Source organism: Euleptes europaea, chromosome 5, assembly GCF_029931775.1.
Source record: "Euleptes europaea isolate rEulEur1 chromosome 5, rEulEur1.hap1, whole genome shotgun sequence".
Lineage (NCBI taxonomy): Eukaryota > Metazoa > Chordata > Lepidosauria > Squamata > Sphaerodactylidae > Euleptes > Euleptes europaea.
Window position 1 is genome coordinate 112,302,615 of NC_079316.1, and position 20,371 is coordinate 112,322,985.

At 45.0% G+C, this 20,371-nt stretch overlaps 1 protein-coding gene across 1 annotated transcript; it reads right to left on the reverse strand.

Moving 5' to 3' along the window:
* Positions 1-1,328: 1,328 nt before the first annotated feature.
* Positions 1,329-15,966, reverse strand: LOC130477409 (cytochrome P450 2J2-like). The gene is made up of 9 exons (XM_056849349.1): positions 15,766-15,966; positions 14,573-14,735; positions 14,010-14,159; positions 12,711-12,871; positions 10,145-10,321; positions 8,930-9,065; positions 7,466-7,653; positions 5,703-5,841; positions 1,329-1,504 (listed from the first exon to the last, which is right to left on the reverse strand). Exons 1-9 carry the CDS (start codon positions 15,964-15,966, stop codon positions 1,329-1,331), a joined length of 1,491 nt encoding a protein of 496 aa, XP_056705327.1.
* Positions 15,967-20,371: the final 4,405 nt, after the last annotated feature.

Below are 20,371 nucleotides of genomic sequence, written 5' to 3' on the forward strand. Positions count from 1 at the left end.
GAATTATTTTTTAAAATTTAAATGTTGATTTTAATTATTCAAAGCTTTAATGTATTCATGTGTGACACCTTGGGGGACCTGACAGGGTGGAAAGGCAGCATAAAAATGTTTTGAATAAAAAAATATAAAAACATAAACAAGTCCACATTCTTGGTGCTTTACTTGATTCATGAGAGAGGGGAGGCGCAGCTCAGTGAGTGAACATCTGCCGTGCATGCAGGCTGTCCCAGAGCCTGCACCCACACTACCTGTGGGTGATTTTCTCCAAGGAGACTCAAACCAGCTGACAATCGCCTTCCCTTGCTAGATGAGAGGGGTGTCTGCAGAGCTTCCAGTTGGTTTTTATATGCCAATTTTCTCTACCTCTTTAAGGAAGAATCAAACCGGCTGACAATCGCCTTCCCTTTCCCTCCCCACAACAAACACCTTGTGAGGTAAGTGGGGCTGAGAGAGCTCAGAGAGAGCTGTGAATAGCCCAAGGTCACCCACCTGGCTTCAAGTGGAGGAGTGGAGAAACCAACCCGGTGTAGTGGAAAACTCTGCGAAGACCTCTGTAGTACGAGGAGATAGTGGTGAACCCCATGCTTCTTCACTGTCATATTAGATCATCCTATGGCAGCACTGGGGTACAAGGGGTTAAGGAGGCTGACATATTCCATCTTCTTCCCCAACAACTTGCACTTTTGGGGAGGGTGAAGAGGGAGTCAGTTTGCACCTGGCATTGGTATGCCAAAGCAGCCTTATCTCCTGGCCTTGAAAAGTCCCCCCACCCCAGGGGCCAGGCAGCAGGAACTACACACACACACTTTTGCTTTTCCTATAAGAGAAGGAAGGCTGCTTTCGCCCAGTCTGCCCCTTCTCTTTTCGTTTCAGACTGAACTGTCCAGACTGAGCGGTGTGTGTTGGAGTCTACCTCAGAGCTGTATTTTGGGGTCCGTGCAGAGCAAGGGACGTGGGTATTGTTTTGTCTGTTATTCTGTTAGTTAGTTTGTTTACTGCTTGTAGGCAATAAAGCCGCTTAAAAGTTTCATGGTGTTGTGATCATTGCCTCTGAAATACCCAAGGGAAAAGAACCTTTTGCCCTTTGGCAATACACCCGGTTCACCAGATTAGAGTCTGCAACTCATGTGGAGCAGTGAGGAATTGAACCCGGTTCTCCAGGTTAGAGTCCACTGCTCATGTGGAGCAGTGAGGAATCGAACCTGGTTCTCCAGGTTAGAGTCCACCACTCTTAACCACTACACCACACTGACTCTAAGAATAAGAACAGAGAGAGTGTTATCAGTTAAAATTAATTCTATGGAGAGCCATAGCAGAAATTGATCCTTTTAACGAGGAAGTGCACAGATGCGGTAAGGTTGAGGGGAAAGTGTGAATGTCAGCCTGAAGTCAAGGTTTAAGATCACGTCCTTTGGAGCTTGGAAAGTGAATTTCTGAAGGAGGGCAGTGAAGAAAAGAAACAGCTCCATCCTGGCCAGCTGCTCTCCGAGACACACTCGTTTTCCTGGAAGACAATGAAAGAAAATGGCCATGTGAACTGGAAACTCCTTGGGTTTGCTGCAGCAACAACACTGGAATCCCTAGCAGCAAAGAAAGCTCTGCTTCTGGCTGTACAGAGGAAGCACAGTATTCTGCTACATAAAATCCCCTGGGCCCAAGGCAGTTGGCGGGCCCCTGAAGCCAGAGTCAAGCAGCATTTGGAACGGCCTCCTATTTTACTTCTAATGTAGTTCTCCATGGCAGCCACTAGGGGCGCATGGAAGACAGAGCATGGACACAGCCGTATCTCTGCTTTTGGTTTGCTAAATTTTTCTGCAAGGGTTACTACAAGGAGGAAAACAGCTGCATATTTTGCTAAGCCCGAGGCAAGATGAGCAAGCGCAACTCATTGCTGATGCAGTCATACCCAGACTGCAGCCTACTAGCAAGGTTGTTGTTTCCACACCCATCTGATTACTCTTCCTTTCCTTCCATTCAGCTGCATAGTTTTGTCCGCTAAGCCAGATTTTCCCTGTTAATGTGCTGCAGAAAAATAAAATAGCTTTTCCTCTTTTCTGAATTTCGGTTCCTCTTTCCCATACTTTTCTCCATTTTGCTCTCTTCCTTTCATGATATCCCTGTAAAGAATTAATGTTTAATTCTTTGTTTGGGATTTGGTTGTATTAATGGAAAATGTTTTATCTTTTCTTTGGCCCTTTAACTAAATTGGCTAATCTAAGGTTGTTGTTTAGGAGGTGTTAATTGTAAATCACCCTGACCTGGATGGCCCAGGCAAGCCTGATCTCGTCAGATCTCAGAAGCTAAGCAGGGTCAGCCCTGGTTAGTATTTGGATGGGGGACTACCAAGGAATACCAGGGTTGCTGTGCAGAGGAAGGCACTGGCAAACCACCTCTGTTAGTCTCTTGCCTTGAAAACCCCCAAAGGGGTCGCCATAAGTCGGCTGCAACTTGACTGCACTTTACACACACAATTGTAAATCAGTTCCCCCTGGAATAAATTGGATTGATCTTTTGGGCTGATGCCTAGTTCTGGCTGAGAGCAGTTAAGCAGTAAAGTGTTGGTAGGCCCTGGCTGCACCTGGTAGGAATTAGAGAATATAAGCTGCTTCCTCATGCCTGGAGTTGGCAACCCTCCCAGGCAGTCTGAGATGTCTTGCTTATCTTTTATGTGGATTTTTTATTTAGTAGGAATGCTGAGCTGGAGTTTTGTTATGCCGTTTGACGCTATGAACTTTGGTAACTAATTTTTGTGCTGTGCTAAGTTTTGTCAATGTGTCTTGAGTTAAATGTATAGGTTAGTTCTTATTTCTAGCTTTCTTGTTTTAAATCTCTACACTGTGCTAAAGTAAATTTTGATTCTTCAGTTATGTTGTAAAATAAACCTTTGGAAATCCCTACAGTTTGGTGTATGGTGCTTTTACTTGTGAAGGCTCCAAGCCTGAATTCAATTGCCTTATTTCAGTTTGCTAAGCTACCAATGTAATTTTGGTTGAGGTTAACCTTGTAGAGCTAAAAGTTCATAAAATACCCAGGAAGTCAGGGAGTAGCCTCCTCGCCTTTACTAGAAGGGTGGAGACAGGAGGCTGGTGGCAGCTTCTACTCATTTGGTGTTCTTGTTTTGTAACTAAAACTGGGATTCCACCTTCTAGCTGGAGGTGGTAACCAGTACAATCCTTTCAATGATTTATCCCCCCCCTTTGAATACCCCCTTTATTTGTCAGTCTTGGGCTCAACTCATTCTCATCCCTGGATGGCAAGAATGTACTTAATGGTAGTTTAGCAGCAAACCCTTGTTAATATTCTCCATTTATGCATGGCTGTTTCCTTGTGGTCACCCCACCAACTACTTCGGGCCTTTGCTTTGTTTATGCATGTTTTTCAACTGTCAGAGGTTGCTTTGCTCTCCCCATGCATTTCCACATGTTCTCCATGAGCTGGCTAAACATGAATTCAGAAAACGCATGGAGAGCGAGGGGCCTCTGATTGTCGGAAACCACAAGCATAATCAAAGCAAAGCCCCAAAGTAGTCGGTGGGGTGACCGTGAGGAAACAGTCATGCATAAATGGTCATTATGAACAGAAGAATATTTCCCCATGAGCCATTAGTAAAAGGATGCTCCGCTCCTTTTTACATGCATGATAATGGAATGTTAATCTTTTAGTGACTACAGATACGCATCAGAAGTTAGAACTCCTCCTCTCTTTCCCCAGTAGATTGAATTACATTTCAAACACTGTTCAGGCAGCGGGTTGTTGTCATATTGGTGGGACCCTTAACATCCCCTGCTTTGCTGCAGTAAACATTAAGCTTCGTGCTATATGACAAATGACAGATTCTTTTTAGAAAATACATCAGCAAAATCAATCCCTGTGGTCCCAGTACTCCTTAGCCAGCACTACTACATAATCAGTTTGTTACAGCTTTTGTGCTAGATAAAGGTCCAAGAAATAGATTTCTTACTGATTTACTTACTAAAGATCTATTGTGATATGAAATTTTTGTGAACTACAGCCCGCTTCATCAGATGTGTCCTATATGTACATATGTATATGTGGACAAATATAAAATTATAAAAGTAGATACATGGATTGGATCAGGATAATATGGGGGGGACAGGTGGAATATTTGTCTAGGGGCCAGCAGTGGCTCTGGGAAGCCCTGAACATAATGACATCAAATGGGAAAAGCTACAACTAGAGTTGTGCATATCAATGTACCCAAACTGAAAATAAACCCAAAATTAGCCATTTCGGTAATTTTCCGGTTTACCAAACGTCCAAACCTGGTGATCTTCCCGAAGCCGAATAGATGATTCCCAAAAAAGCCAAACAATTATTCGGCTTTTCAGGTTCGGCAATTCACTTTTGCTCAGATGCACAGCTCTGTGCTTTCTCCCATTTTTCTATCTTTTTTAAAACTGGTTTTTGCTAGGGCCCCATAGTGAGGCCCTTTTGAGGTAGGGATCATGTAATCTGAGCCAATTTGGTCTGACCAACCATTCAGTGGGATAATCTGGATCAAGCACAAGTTTTGTTTTTTTTTAAAAAAAGACGGGACTCACCCAGTCCCGTCCAGAGGGATATACCCTCCAACTAAAAAGAGCCAACTTCAACAGCTGCTCACACCACCAGGCTTCCGAAGGAAACTCCCTCACCTGCGCGGATGAGCAATCTCCTTCAGACAGCCCTCGTGGTTGAGTCTTCAGCTGGCTTCTATACCTCCATCACCCCCCCATGAAAACCTGCTTTCAAAACATAGGTCACCCACTGTAGTGGCTTCGTTTCCCCACACCACTATCACCTCTTGAAATCAGATTTTGGATTACTATAATCAAGGACTGCTCACGGGATGTCATTTGCTACCAAAAGAAATGTTTCCCATGCCTTATTTTTCTTGCATTTAAGCTATTTTCCTCATTTGGAAGCTAATTTGCATGGACATCATGCTATGTGCCCCAGATATGAATGGAGCCCCCAGACTTTGAGGTGCCAGCCTGCCCATCGGCTGTTTCTGCCAGCCCTCGGCAAAGCTGAACATCTGAACCTGAAAACCGATAGACAACTCGGCTGGCAAATGCTGGAGAATGGGGGTGTTTGTGACCCTTTTGCGGGGCCATAAAATTGGACACCCTGTCCCAACATCTACCAAACTTTGGTGTCCATCTAAGATGAGTCCCTTGCAGCTATGTTGGGGGGTCTACCTCCAAAAATACCCCCACAGGAGTCATCCAAAAATGCCCCCATAGACTTTAATGGGCCTGAATTAGAGTTGCCAACTGCCAGGTAGTAGCAGGAGATCTCCTGCTAATTCAACTGATCTCCAGCCAATAGAGATCAGATCACCTGAAGAAAAATGGCCGCTTTGGCAATTGAACTCTATGGCATTGAAGTCCCTCCCCTCCCCAAACCCCGCCGTTCTCGCCGCCCCCGAAATCTCCTGCCGGTGGCAAAGAGGAACCTGGCAACCCTAGCCTGAATTTTTCAGTAAACCCAGAAATAAAGCCAAAATACACATTTACCGGTATAAGTATTTGGCGTATTCTGGGTTTACAATAAAAAATTGGGCCCAATAAACCCAAGATGTACCTTTTTTTTTTTTTTTGCCCAACCCTGGCTACTACAGTTTTATTATAAGTCACCAGGCATGCATGAAGCAAGAGCTGGGGCCTGTAAATCTGTGCAAGCATTTGATCAACTGTTACCTGTAGAGAAGGGCAGGAATGCTTCCCTCTTCTTGAACTGACCATTTTCCAAGAAATGGCCAGGATTAAAGACATCTGGAGTTTCCCACTCCTCCTTATCCAATAGCACTGAGGTCAAGGAGGCCAAGAGAACAGTTCCCTGAAAAAGAAGGAAACAGTACAAAGCAGAAAGCATCATAGCTAGTTTAGGGCCATTACTTTTAATTCTACATCACTATTTAACTTGGCATATTGAATGATGGTACATTTTGGCTGAATTCAGATTCTCTGCTTATTAAGATGCCCATGACATCGTGTGTTGCTAAAACATGGGTTCCCATTCCAAAACATTCTCAAAATGTGGAAAGATTAAGAATCAGGGTTTATATATTGTGTGTGAAAAGTGCTGTCAAGTCGCAGCCAACTTAGGGCAACCCAGTAGGGCTTTCAAGGCAAGAGACTAACAGAGGTATCTTGCCATTGCCATCCTCTGCATGATTTTCAGTTTTAACCTGTTTAAGTGGATTTTGCTTCAACTTTTAATCATAATCTATTATATTATGTAGTGTCGTATCGTATTTAAATTAAATGTGTGGTTGCTATTATTGATGTGAGCTGCCCTAAGCCCGGCAGGATAAAAGTCTAATACAAAAAAAAAAAAAAAAGTCCCTGGACATCCTTGGTGGTCTCCCATCCAAGTACTATCCAGGGCCAACCCTGCATAGCTACTGAGATGTGCGGAGATGTGGGCCTTCCAGGTCAAGGCAGATTTATGTATTACTGATTTGAAATATTTATCTCTCGCATTCTCCATATTTATATGTTCAAGGTTGAGGAGGTTTGGAACTATGTAAGTTTATGGAATGGCTGATATTGACTATCAAAGCCACTGGTTATCAGCTGAAACTGAAATTCCTCTTGTCAAGGAACTGGAAGGAACCCAAAGGGTCAGACTCCCTCAATCCACCAGCATTTCATAGATCAGACCCAACCATCTCCAGATTATATCATGCCACGTTCAACCGCATGCCAATAAATGCTTACAGAAACAGTAAACCCAGGTGCCCCATGCAAGCAACACTACTTGGACAGGCAAAGTCTCCCAGGGATATGCACCACTAGCACCTAGGAGAAGATTCTTCTACAACTCCTGATCACAGATACAAAATCAGGTTATTTTGGCAGCTTCGAGTCTCAACTGGACCCTGACATCCTGATAATATATTTTGCTATTAATATTCCCAGCCCAAGAAACATGCCATTTTTTTAATCTACTGCATTGTAACTATAGTTGCAACTGTACAATCAGGGTAGGAAGAATGATAAGCGAAGAGGCAGGACTACACGGAACAATACATAATACCTCTCCACTGATGGCAGTTGAAAAGCAGTTGGAGTTGTGGAACTCCCCACCCCAGGATGTGATAATGGCTGCCAACTGGGAAGGCTTGAAGAAGGAAGCGGACATGTTCATGGAGGAGAGGGCTATCCATGGCTACTAGTCAAAATGGACACTAGTCATGATGCATACCTATTATCTCCAGGATCAGAGGAGCATGCCTATTATATGAGGTGTAGTGGAACACAGACAGGGCAATGCTGCTGCAGCCGTCTTGTTTGGGGGCTTCCTAGAGGCACCTGTTTGGCCACTGTGTGAACTGACTGCTGGACTTGATGGGCCTTGGTCTGATCAGGATATGATACCACTGAATGCTCATATCTTTCACTTTAAGGGTTCCTATTCTCTTTTTTGGGAAATGGGAAACAAACATTTCTTTATTTACTTTTGGCAAATGAAATCCAGCCAGCGTGGTGTCCTGGCTTGTCATCCTTGGTACATTGGAAGGCACAATGTTGCTTTTTCTTTGAGTTTCATGAATAACTGCGTTGGTATAGGGCATGTGTTCTCTGTCGTCCATGGCAGGCAAGCGAGACTGGCCGATCACAGAGTCTATTTCGCCTTGCACCTTCGCTATACACAAAACAACATTTGCTGTCAACAGAGGGAAAACCAGTCCCTCAACTGTGGGGCTGTTACATTTTCTCTAGCAAACATGGTACAGCGTTAAGAATCATGAATGTGCAATTTCCATACAAGATATAAACAGTGTACAGTGTGGGTTGCATTTGGATTCCCTCGTCAACAAATATATCCTAAATTTGCTGTTTCCGGTTGGTTTGGGGATGTCTGAAACATCAATGAAATACTTAAACATTGTGGGAATTCTGGTATTCAGGCTCCCCCACATTTCTGGATTGCTGAAAAAGTTCAGGGCCTGGATGCTACTCTCTGCCTTGTTTTGGATTATTTTTCTTGTGTTTCTTGGGTAACAGGATGGAGAGGGGAAAGGGAGAAAGCTCTCCCAACCACTGGGTCTCAGGGCCAATAAGAAGGAGTCATATAGCGTGATACAGCATGGAGGAGAGTCTTTTAAACTGGAGCTGGCCAGGATGGGGCAGCTGTTTTCTCCCAGGTTACTGGTTTCTGGCTGCTTCTATTGCTTCTGCAGCTGATGGCCTTGGGGACTGGCCTCTCTTGCTTGCCTCACTTCAATACTAGATAGTGTCAGAGGAAGTGCCATGTTTGGTCTGTAGCAGAACTGCTAGATTCGAGTCCAGTAACAACTTAGAGACCAACAAGATTTTCAAGGTATAAGCTTTGCACAATCCAAGCTCCCTTCATCAGATACAAGTAGGAATGGAGAGCTCTGAGTCCTTATATCCCAGTCAGAAGATGGGAGGAGTGTTGCAAAGAAGGAACTCGGGATGCAAAGGTCCCAGGCACATTGCCATCAGCGTCATGGCTTCTCCTTTGCTCTGATCCAGCTGATTACAATGTGTGCCTCGGGCTTCTCTCGTATGTTTTTCCCCTGGTACATGATCTCTGCTTGCATAATGCTGACCAGGATCATGGTGCCTTCCCTGTTTAGGGCAGCCAGGAAGCAGGTGAAGGCTGAGTTTTCCCACGCTTGTGGGAGGACAGCGCACTTCACTGTTGAAGCCCTCTGCGCTAGCTGGGCCAACCGGTCGGACTAACCCTGAACGAGACTTGGTGGCTGTACCCTCCTTAAATAAAAATACGTTTGCTGCTCTATGAATGCTCACGCTTTTTAAAACTGTGATTTTAACTCACGCGTAGGATAAATGTGCCAGGATAGAAGTGCCAGTAGGGCAGCTTCAGATATTAACACAGCAGAGGATACCAATTGCATAACGGAAGTCAGAAACCCAACAATTATACTTCCCACCTTGCACTTCTGGGTAAATGGCCATGTACAGCAAAGCCCACCGCAATGTTGTAGACGTTGTTTCTGTCCCAGCAAAAAACAGGTCTAATGTTGACTGCAGCAGATTTTCTTCGTTGAAAGTGGCAGGGGCGTCTTCCTTCCAAAGAAAAGTAAAAATTAGGACATGACGTCCTGCTGTTTCTAATTTGTTGGTGGTCCCTGACCCTAAGAGTATGTGGCTGTGCTCGACGAGAGCCAGGGCCTTTTCGGTCTTGGCTCCGGCCTGGTGGAACTCCCTCCCCAGTAACATCAGGGTCCTGCAGGACTTTAAAGAGTTCTGCAGGGCCTGTAAGACAGAGCTTTTCTACCAGGCCTATAATTGAGGGCAGCTGAGGGTGTCATCTGCTGTCCTCCCTCTCTGCCACCAACGGGAGATTTTGGGGGCAGAGCCTGAGGAGGGTGGGGTTTGGGGATGGGAGGGACTTCAATGCCATAGAGTCCAATTGCCAAAGCGGCCGTTTTATCCAGGTGAACTGATCTCTATTGGCTGGAGATCAGTTGTAATAGCAGGAGATCTCCAGCTAATACCTGGAAGTTCAATACAAACATATAACCTATGCTGCAATAGTATTAGCTGATAATCCCAGAACAGCACGTCAGCTCAAAAAACAATTCAATATATCACAATGTGTGTGTTAAGTGCCATCAAGTCGCTTCTGACTCATGGCGACCCTATGAATGAAAGTCCTCCAAAATGTCCTAACTTTGACAGCCTTGCTCAGATCTTGCAAATTGAGGGCTGTGGCTTCCTTTATTGAGTCAGTCCATCTCTTGTTGGGTCTTCCTCTTTTCCTGCTGCCCTCATCTTTTCCTAGCATGACTGTCTTTTCCAGTGACTCTTGTCTTCTCATAATGTGGCCAAAATACAACAGCCTCAGTTTAGTCATTTTAGCTTCTAGGGTCAGTTCAGGCTTGACTTGATCTATAACCCACTGATTTTTTTTTTTTTGGCAGTCCACGGTATCCGTAACACTCTCCTCCAACACCACATTTCAAAGCAATCTATTTTCTTCCTATCAGCTTTCTTCACTGTCCAGCTTTCACATCCATAGATAGTAATAGGAAATACAATGACATGAATTAATCAAGTCTTGGTGGCCAGTGACACATTCTTACACTTCATAACAATTGAGTTTGACACCACTGGTCTAAAAAAATTGGAATTTAGTTGGTTACCTTGGCTATTTCATTGAGATAAGCATCAATGAAGTCCCTTGTTTGAGATGGGCTCCAGTCCGCTTTGTGCTTTTCAATGCTTTCTTTGACAAAGGATCTTAGTTGTTTCCAGTTTTTAAATAGAGTCTGGTGGGGTCCTGGCAAGTATTTCACTACAGCGGGGAAGACATTGTACAACTGAAGATGCAAAAAATGAAAATTATAAGAGTTTGCATGGAAAGAATAGAGAACTTCTTGTAGACAGTAGAGAAAGTGGAAGGGAGAAGCTTTTCTCCCTCTCATAATACCAGAACATGGGGTCCTCTGCTGAAGCTGGATGGTGAGAGATTCAAAAATGATTCAGAACAGATAAAAGGAAGTATTTCTTCACGCAACGCTAGGATTGCCAGGTCCCTCTATGCCACTGGTGGGAGTTTTGGGGGGCAGAGTCTGAGGAGGGTGGGGTTTGGGGAGGGGAGGAACTTCAATGCCATAGAGTCCAATGGCCAAAGCGGCCATTTTCTCCAGGTAAACTGATCTCCTGCAATTACAGCTGATCTCCAGCCGATAGAGATCTCCAGCTAGAACCTGGAGGTTGGCAACCCTACACAATGCAGAGTTAAATTGTGGAATTACCTGCCCCAGGATGTCTAATAAAGTTAAATGTCAATTTTTTAATGAATGATTCAGTTCCAGAGGTTACTGTGGATGTCGCCAATTTTTTAGTAGAAGTGCTAAATGTCCAAAAACGTATAACCTCTGATATCTGATGTTACTGGCTATGATTTTATCTTATCGGTTTTAAGATTTATGACCATTGTTCGTATCAATTGTAACAATTTATATGCCATTAAAGGTTTATGAATGAATATGGTGATGGTTGTCAACTTGGAAGGCATTAAGAGGAGAGTGGATATGTTCATGGAGAAGAGGGCTATCCATGGCTACTAGTCAAAATGGATACTAGCCATGGCTAGTCATGATGCATACAGGATCAGAGGAGCATGCCTATTATCTTAGGTGCTTTGGAACACAGGCAGGACGGTGCTGCAGTCGTCTTGTTTGTGGGTTTCCTAGGGGCACCTGGTTGGCCACTGTGTGAACAGACTGCTGGACTTGATGGGCATGGGTCTGATCCAGCTTGGCTTTTCTCCCTGCCACAGGATGTGGTGATGTGTAGGTTGGCAACCCTACACAACGCAGAGTTAAATTGGGGAACTACCTGCCCCTGGATGTGGTGATGGCTGCCAACTTGGAAGGCTTGAAAAGGGGAGTGGACATGTTCATGGAGGCGAGGGCTGTCCATGGCTACTAGTCAAAAGGGATACTAGTCATGATGCATACCTATTCTCTCCAGTATCAGAGGAGCATGCCTATTATATTAAGTTGCGGGGGAGCACAGGCAGGATAATGCTGCTGCAGTCGCCTTGCTTGTGGGCTTTCTAGAGGCACCTGCTTGGCCACTGTATGAACAGTCTGCTGGACTTCATGTGCCTTGGTCTGATCTAGCAGGGCCTTTCTTAGGTTCTTACCATTCAGGAAAGATAGGACCATTTTCGGCCTATTGGAGCAGAAAGGAGGAGACTGTGCTGTGATGTATGGCTATGCGCATGCAGGGCTGCTCAAAATTGCATCTTACCTTTGGGAAAGACATTCCTTAGGAATTACTGAAGGGGTATGGTAATGCTCATGAATGTAATGGTACATAAGCACATTCAAGATGGACAAGCATTTGAATTGGAGGAACCGGCATTGTGTATTTTTCCCTTGGCTTCTTTCTCTCAGTGCCTTAAACTAGAGATGTTTTTACTGATACTGTATGTGTTTTTTTAACTGTATGCCATGTATTGTTATTTATGTTTATTGTTTTAAACTGTGTAAACCTAAAAGAGAATAAAAAATACCTTTAAATAACAGCATCTCCATGAACATTTCTCTAACTCAGCAGCAGTCCCGTATGAATTTGATTCATGTGCAGAACATGCATTACACATGACACCCCCATAGCAAGTTTTCCTTACACCCATACACACACTCCCAAGGAAATGTGATGTATGGAACCACTGATTCCCATGCTGATTATCCTACAAATATATACAGTTTTAATTTTACGTCATTTATTCCCTGCCTTTCTCCCCAGAACTGTTTCCATTGTTCTCTTCTCCTCCAGTTTATCCTCATAACACCCCTGTGAGGTAGGTTAGGTTGAGAGTGTGTGACTGGCTCACGGTCACCCAGCGAGCTTCTATAGTAGATTGGGAATTCAAGCCTCCATCTCCCAGATCCTAATCTGACACTCTAAGCATGACACCACTTAAAATATATGGGTCGTTTTGCTGCAGTGTTCACGGACAGATCACATACTGTCTGTCAGGAAAACGAAGTCATGTAAATTTTCCACGTGACACAAAAAATGCTAAATTAAAAGAAAAGCATAGTGGATATATAATTAGGATGCCTGAATTAGAAGTTATTAACAATACAAGAGGGCTGGAGCAGCAAGGGACAAATTGAGGTGGGATCGTGTCCATTTGGGTGTTTTTCTGGGACCAGAATAGGTTCACTCCTGACATTCCACAACACTCACCTGAACCCCAGTGCTCGTCTGAAGACCGATGGCCTCATCAAACAAATGCAGTAACTTTTGGAATTGGCTGTCATGGTATTCGTAGCGATTCCCAAACGTGATAGAACAGATGATGTTTGAAACAGCATTATTGATCTGAAAATGGGGGTCAAATGGCTGACCTGTGAGGGGGGAAAGAGGCAGTTATAGCTTCCTTACATGAAAAATAGAAGATAAAATCATAACCTTTCACAAGAATAAACGATTTAGTGACTATTTGAAGAAAAAAATGAAGAGTTGGTTTTTATACCCCTCTTTTTTCCCTATTCCTCAGCCCCTCAGCGAGCCAGCATGATGCAGTGGTTAAGAGCTGTGGTTTGGAGAGGTAGACCCTAATCTGGAGAACCATGTTTGATTCCCCACTCCTCCACACGAGCGGCAGACTCTAATCTGGTGAACCGGGTTGGTTTCCCCACTCCTACACATGAAGCCTGCTGGATGACCTTGGGCTAGTCACAGTTCTCTCCAAACTCTCTCAGCCCCACCTACCTTACAAGGTGTCTGTTGTGAGGAGAGGAAGGGAAGGCGATTGTAAACCAGTTTGAGACTCCTTAAAGGTAGAGGAAATTGTGGTACAAAAACCAGCTCTCCTTCTCCTCTTCCTCACAATAAGACATTCCGCATATCATCATATACCCCACCCCCATATTTCTGCTGTTCTTATGAATTAAGGGCGGGGGGTTGTCTGTATTTGCCCTCTCAGCGAGTACTGTATTTTAGCGTCATCTGATGTTTTCGGTTATGTTCTAAATGGAGAATTACAGTTTTGAAAATTTTAGAATTACTATGATTTGTATATTGATTTTATTGTCACTCACCCTGAGCCCGGCTTTATCTGGGGAGGGCGAGTCAGAAATTGAAATAATAAACAAACAAACAAATTCCCACCATAGTTATATTTCCCAATTGGTGTCTATTTCAATCTGAATTATGCAGGGATTTCTAAACAGCTGAAGGGCTCCGGTGCACATACAGAGTTCTGCTCTAGCAGAAAATCCCACACAGATTTCAGCATCAACAGAAGCTCTTTGGACACCCCTCTCATCTGGCAACTTTTGTTCTGATGCCAACATATTAGTATGACGGAGAACCTCTGCTACTTCCTGGGGGCCTCTTTGTGAACATAGATCTTCCTTCCAGCATCCATATAACCTTTCCCTGTCAGGAGCATTCGTCCACACCACAAGGGGAAGTCAACTGGGAAACATTCTGCTTGCCTACCTGTGTTCATGGAGTAGCGTGGCTGGCTCTAGAGCTCACCTTTTTCATCTTCAATGGCATCCGTAAGGTATCTGGTCTCTTCTTGTATTCGTTCTTCTAAACTCCTCTTCCCCAAGCCAAAGTTTCTGAGAGTTGTTAAAGCAAATCGTCTTTGTTCTTTCCAGATTTTTCCATTCGAGTTGATCAATCCTGTGGGGAAAGGGTCAAAACTGCATTCCTTTCCCAATTAAAAGTAAGGAAAAACAACTCCTGTTCTTAGGGTTGCCAGCTCCGGGTTTAGAAATACCTGGAGATTTCAGGGGTGGAGCCTGAGGAGGACTGGGTTTGGGGAGGGAAAGGACTTCAATGCCATAAAGTCCAATGGCCAAAGTGGCCATTTTCTCCAGGTGAACTGATCTCCATCGGCTGGAGATCAGTTGTAATAGCAGGAGGTTGGCAACCCTAAGTTTGGCCCTCAGTCAATATGTGATCAAGTAACTATATGCAAACCTGATCGCAGCACCTGCTCATGAAAGTCTCATCTTCTGAAACAGTGTAAGGGTCTTCTCATTATATTTCTCTCAAAGTTGAGAAATGTAAGTTGCACAATAAAGGAAGCTCACCAGATACCCCAAAAACCTCATAGCTTATAGGAAAGCATGGGCGATCTAAGAAGTTTTCTCCACGATGAACGAGAGCTTCCTTCACCAGAGGCAATCCATTTACAGTCACAATCCACATGTTTCCAAACTGCAGGCTGAAGATTTTGCCATATTTTTCTGCAAGCTGAAGAGGGGAGGAAAAACAATATAAAGGAGCTGGAAATCCTTTATGAATGCTTCTGCCTCTAGCTCCTATCCCTGAATGGAGGGGACCTGAAATTCTTAGTCTAAGCAAAGACCGGGATGCCAATGACAAAGGATGCACCAATCCCAGTTTCTTAGCCAATCTTTTATATATTAGTTTTGTTTTTACCATCTCTGGACCCCCATTTAGACTTGCTGAAGTTTAAATGGGTGTCCAGAGATGGTAAAAACAAAACTAATGTCCCCTGGAACATCAAAACTTACAAATGTATTATAGCATGAGCTTTTGTGAGTTTGAGCCCAATTGGTGAGATGCAGTAAAATACACAGTATAATTCTGAATACCAGATGCTGGAGATAAAGAAGAAGTCGGAGTTTTCCCTTCATGTCTCTGGAACAGTCTTCTAACAGGCATCTGTTTGCCTACTTACTTCTGGAAATAAAGAATCATTGGACCGGATCGGGCTAGGGTCGCCAGCTCCGGGATGGGGAAATATCTGGAGATTTTGGGGGTGGAGACTGAGGAGGGAAGAGTTTGGGGAGGGAAGATCTCCAGGGCACTCAGCAGGGTACAAGGTCATCTAGTCCACCTTCCAAAGAAGCTGTTTTCTCCAGGGGAACTAATCTTTGGAGACCATTTGTAATAGTGGAAGATCTCCAGGGGGACTGATCATTGGAGATCTGTTGTGATAGCAGAAGATCTCCAGGGGAACTGATCTTTGGAGACCGGTTGTAATAGCGGAAGATCTCCAGGCCCCACCTGGAGGCCGGCAACCCTAGATCCGGCCAAACCTGCTGGTCTCTCCTTACGCTCTTATGTTATCCGCTTTGATTGGCCTGCAAGCCAGGCCGCTTCATAGTGAGTGGCCCTACTCTGCAGGGACATACGATGAGCGTCTCCAGCCTGTCAGGGACCCTTTTGCCAGTGTGGACAGGAGCTCTTTGACAGGGAGGCCCCAAGGACTTAGAGCCCTCTCAAGGCTTAGGTTGGCTCTTTCCTTCTTCCTTACCTTTTGCATAGCAACGTGAGGCTTCTTAGGGTCCATTTGGAACATATTGCCCACGAAAGGAAGGGGCAGAGGACCTGGAGGAAAACCCTTTGGGCGTCTCCTTTTCCTGCAGTCAGCAATGATCAGAAGCAGAGCCAGGAACAACAGACATGCCGGCAGCGTTACAGCCTCCCGGATGGCTGAAAGCCCCTGAAGGAGCATGTTGGAGTCCTTTCGACGGCAGAAGAGAGTGTTGCTTGTGATGGAAACCCACACCAGATTCTGAGAAGAGCAGCCACGCCTGCCCTGTGCGGAAGTTGCAGATTTTTTTTTTTTTAAGTTCTGTTATAAAAGAGCAGGGCGAAGTTCAGAGGCTGGAGCAACACGCCCAGAGAAGTATAATGTTACACACAGAGTGGAACGGTCACTAGGAAAGAATCGCAGAGAAATGGTTTAGGCGACAGAATTGATTTCTGGATTAGGATGTCTCCGTTCTGCTTTCACTTCAATGATGTTAACTTATCCTTCCTGTCGTTCGGAGTAAAGAAGACTCAGAAGATGCGCTGTTTGTAGACTTATCCAGTGGTGGAAGGGCCTTGTGAACTTCAGCGTAGAGAGATTTAGTTGCTCTAACGTTTTGCTAAGATGTTGAAGCAATTCTTTCATTTTCCCCACTAGCCTCTGGTTGCGTTTACAACTGGCAATTGTGTCCAGCAGCATAATATGAGGCAATCGACAGTAACCCTGCTTTGTTTACCCGGGAGGAAAATGATTTGCAAAGTCCTCCTGGGAGTGATGAGTGAATATAAACACTCAGTCCCTAAACGTCAAGTATAAATTGTCCATTAACCACCAGTGCCTTAGTTAGCATTAGGGATAAAATTAGGCACTTTGCATTTCAGATTGGTTTTGCAGCTGCAGCGACATTTTTTCTCTGGGGGAAAATGTTCCCTTCTCATGGAGAATTCGGCCTTTGATTTATAAGGACATTGCAGCCGATAATTGTTTAGACTGGTTGTCCTGTACTCCAAGCTGTGTAAGTTGAATCACGGAATCATAGAGTTGGAAGGGGACCACCAAGGTCATCTAGTCCAGCCCCTAGCACAATGCAGGAAATTCACAGCTCCTGTAGTGCAAAGAGAGTCACAGGGGCTGCAGCTGCTGGCACTCCTTGACAACCATGTCTCCTGTTTCCAAGGTGCAGGGAAACACAGAGTCTATCTCCCATACTCTCAGGTTCCATTCGGCCCAGCTCCAAAGACAAGTCCAGAATTTTAAGCCCAGATGGACCTGAGGCCATGGATGCAAGGGGTCAGCACAGTCCTTCCTTATGTGGCCACGGTCGAGTGTAGGTGGGTTGTAGGGACAACAGAACTTTGTGGGCTGGGTTTGAGGAAAGGTAGGGACCCCTGGACAGAGCAGGGCATGTAGCCTTTTAAAACCCCTGCTAGGTCCTTCTAAAAATGGCAGGAAGCCAATCCTTTTGAGTTCGCTAGGTGTAGGATCCTCATGGAAGGAAATAGGTTTGTGATTCCTTTTCTAAATTCAGGGAGTTACTGAAGGTAATGGGCCAGGAGAACTGAGGGGTATTCTTCACGGATATTTGGTGCTGTTTCGACGCTGTTTTGCGTCGGTGGCAAAATTTGGTTATTCACTGCAGATGCGTGTCTTCCTTCACTGGCCCAAATACCCCGTGTTAAAGTCGAGGCAACCTACACCGCTTTTGAAACGACCTTTCCTGCAGGCGCGTGTTTTGTTTAACGGGAACCTATGAAGAAATCTTTGGTGCGATGCAGGAGACCATGCCCATCGCTCAAACATACCACTCCCACAATGCCGGTGATTGGCTTGTTGCGCTACGTCGTCCCCAGCGTTCTGATTGGGTGCTTATTTAAATACAACAAACTAACTTCCCTTGCGGTAGCGTCTACAGCCGCAAGGTGTCTCCACTAAACCAATCAGTTTATCAAACACCCGCGCGACCGCTACATTTTCGATTCCAGACAGGTTTGTTTCACTGCATGGAGAATGGCATGGACAGGTTACTTGTCTTATTGGACTGTTTCCTTCCTGCTTTTATGTGATCCTAATGCAGTGGAGATGATGTCCGAATATTACATTTTTTTTCTAATCAAGGTGGTTTCAAATCAGTCGCTTCATTGCGGATATTACTCCTTCACAACGGTTTGGTGTATTTGAGGGGGTGCTTATCAGCTGCTGTCAACCAAGAAGAGTGTCCGGTTGCATGCAGGGCATGACAGTTCATTTGGCGAACTACTGTTATTATTATTATTATTTCCACTGCACCGAGGGACAGACTGTTCGTTGAACACGAGGAGCTTTGCTGATGCAACGTTTGATTAGCACAATACAGGAATCAGTGGTGTTTGTTTCCTCCCTTGGTACTCTGACCGATTTTTTATTGTCTACTGTGAGAAATCGTCAAAAGACTCCGTTGCTCAATGGTGTCTATTCCTCCTTTTCCAAGGAGGAATACTGCAGTAAATCAAGACTGCCGTTTAAACACCCGCTTTGATGCTCTCCTCTGTACTGCGGTTAGAGAAAAAAGAGGCAGAATTATTGCTTTGTGTTTTTCCTTTGACAAGTTAACTTTCCTTGACGACGATGCGTTATCGCTTTGCATGCTGCCAATTGACCTGGCCCATCCTTCCGGCGGCGGCCTTGAAGCATGTAAAGAAAAATTGGGCAGACACTGCTTTTGTGCCAAAAAAACCTGTTATTCATTTGCGCCACGCCTACAGGTCTCAGATGTCGCCGCAAGGGGGGCTTAGGGATGTGTGGGTGCTACAAGTGCGATTGGTTGATTTTTAAAGGAGGGCGGGGTTATGGGGTGCTGGGCTGATTTTTCGCCCGCATTCTGTACTGGCCTGTGGAAGATTTTTCAAAACTAGTTTCTACGGGCAGGCTTGCGCCGTTGGTATAGACTCCCATTTAACGTGCCATGAATCAAGTGATGGCTGAGAATGCTAAGTCGTCCGGTGTGCGTGGGGTTTCATGGAAGGAACGTGAAACCCTAGATCTTCTGTCAATTTGGGGGGAACACACCATGCAACGTGCGCTGCACAAGTCGCATCGGAATTTGGACGTTTATGAGAAAATTGCAAGAGAGATGGCACGAAAGGGCCATCGCCGATCAGCGCTCGAGTGCCGCACTAAGACAAAGGCACTTCGCCGCGACTACAAACGGGTTGTGGCTCACAATAACATTTCTGGAAACAGCTTCAAAACATGTCCGTACTACGAACAGCTGCACGTCATTCTGGGAGCTGACGAGACCATTCGCCCGCTGAGGGTTGCTCACAGCATGGAACTGGTTCTCGTTACTGAGCCGCGCCGCGAAGCATCCTCCTCACCTACATCCATGGAACTTGATGGGCACTCACTAAGCACAATCAACCCAGAGGACATTCGCTCGTCTACACCTGAGGAGGCGGGTGAGTGAATAACACAAGATGCGGTCTGTTTTGGGTTGCTTAGAATTAACATTGCTTCAGAGTGCACTCTTGCAAAAAAAAAAAGTTGAGTCGTCCTGTCTCGCTGTTAAATTTAAACAATGGGATTACCCAATAAAAGACTGGACAGTACTACCGCAAGTTTTGGGAGAGTAAGCAGAGAAACCATGGTAACTACTTTGCGGCTTATTTCTTTGGGATCAATGCGTACTACCACTTAATTTTGTAAGGTAGACTGTTTTTAAAAAATGGGAGTTGTACGATTTTCAAATTAAATTATGTTACAATCCACCCTTCTTGTAATTTCAGAGAGCGCGCAAGGACAGTCTGATTTAACACCAACGAATGAGGGAGACACTCAAGAGCAGGCGGGGACACAGAACTGTGAGGCCGATAGAAGGATGGAAACAGCACAAGGTGCTTTGCGGACATTGGGGTGGATCATACATCACAGTGACGTTGGCAATTAGACATTGGCTATTGTTACTGAAATATGTTACTGTCAGGGGGGGGAGGGATGGCGAATGGTTTCTTTGCGACGATTACATCGATACCGGTCGTGGAGGGGGCGGCCGAAGTGGAGTGGGGAGTTCAGTCTATGTGCGGATACTTGTTTTTGGTTTTCGCTAAGCATTGCTCGAAGTAGGTGCAAGGGCAGTCGACAAGGTTTTCCACCCATGCATGCGGGCATGCATGGGAGGGGAAGCTCGGAGTGTTCCTAGCGCAGCCTTCTCTTGCCATTAACGTTCGATGCAAACAGTTTCCTGAGCGTGGAATTCTGGATGAGCCACAGCTAGCAAGAATAATCGAGATTTGTAATGGGAAAAAAGAGGTTAAATTTTTGGGAAGATTTGCTGGGCAATGATAGGGTGGGTTCGTTGGAGGGAGGGAGGGAGACAACAGAGTTGGTTCATAAGGTGGAAGGTCGCTGAGACTAGACGAATGATCAAGACGGCCAATGCTAAGCACTGGACGATGGACTCAAGAACGGCCCCTTATTTAGGAGTGGGGGTTGATGTGGCTTCAAAGAATTGCGCGAGAGATAGTAGATTGTCCCTCTTTTTTTCTGCTTGAAAAAGAATTGATGCTCGCAGCAGCAATTGACATGTGCTGGGGGTGTGTGGGAGACGAGGGGCTATTAAGTTCTGAATTTC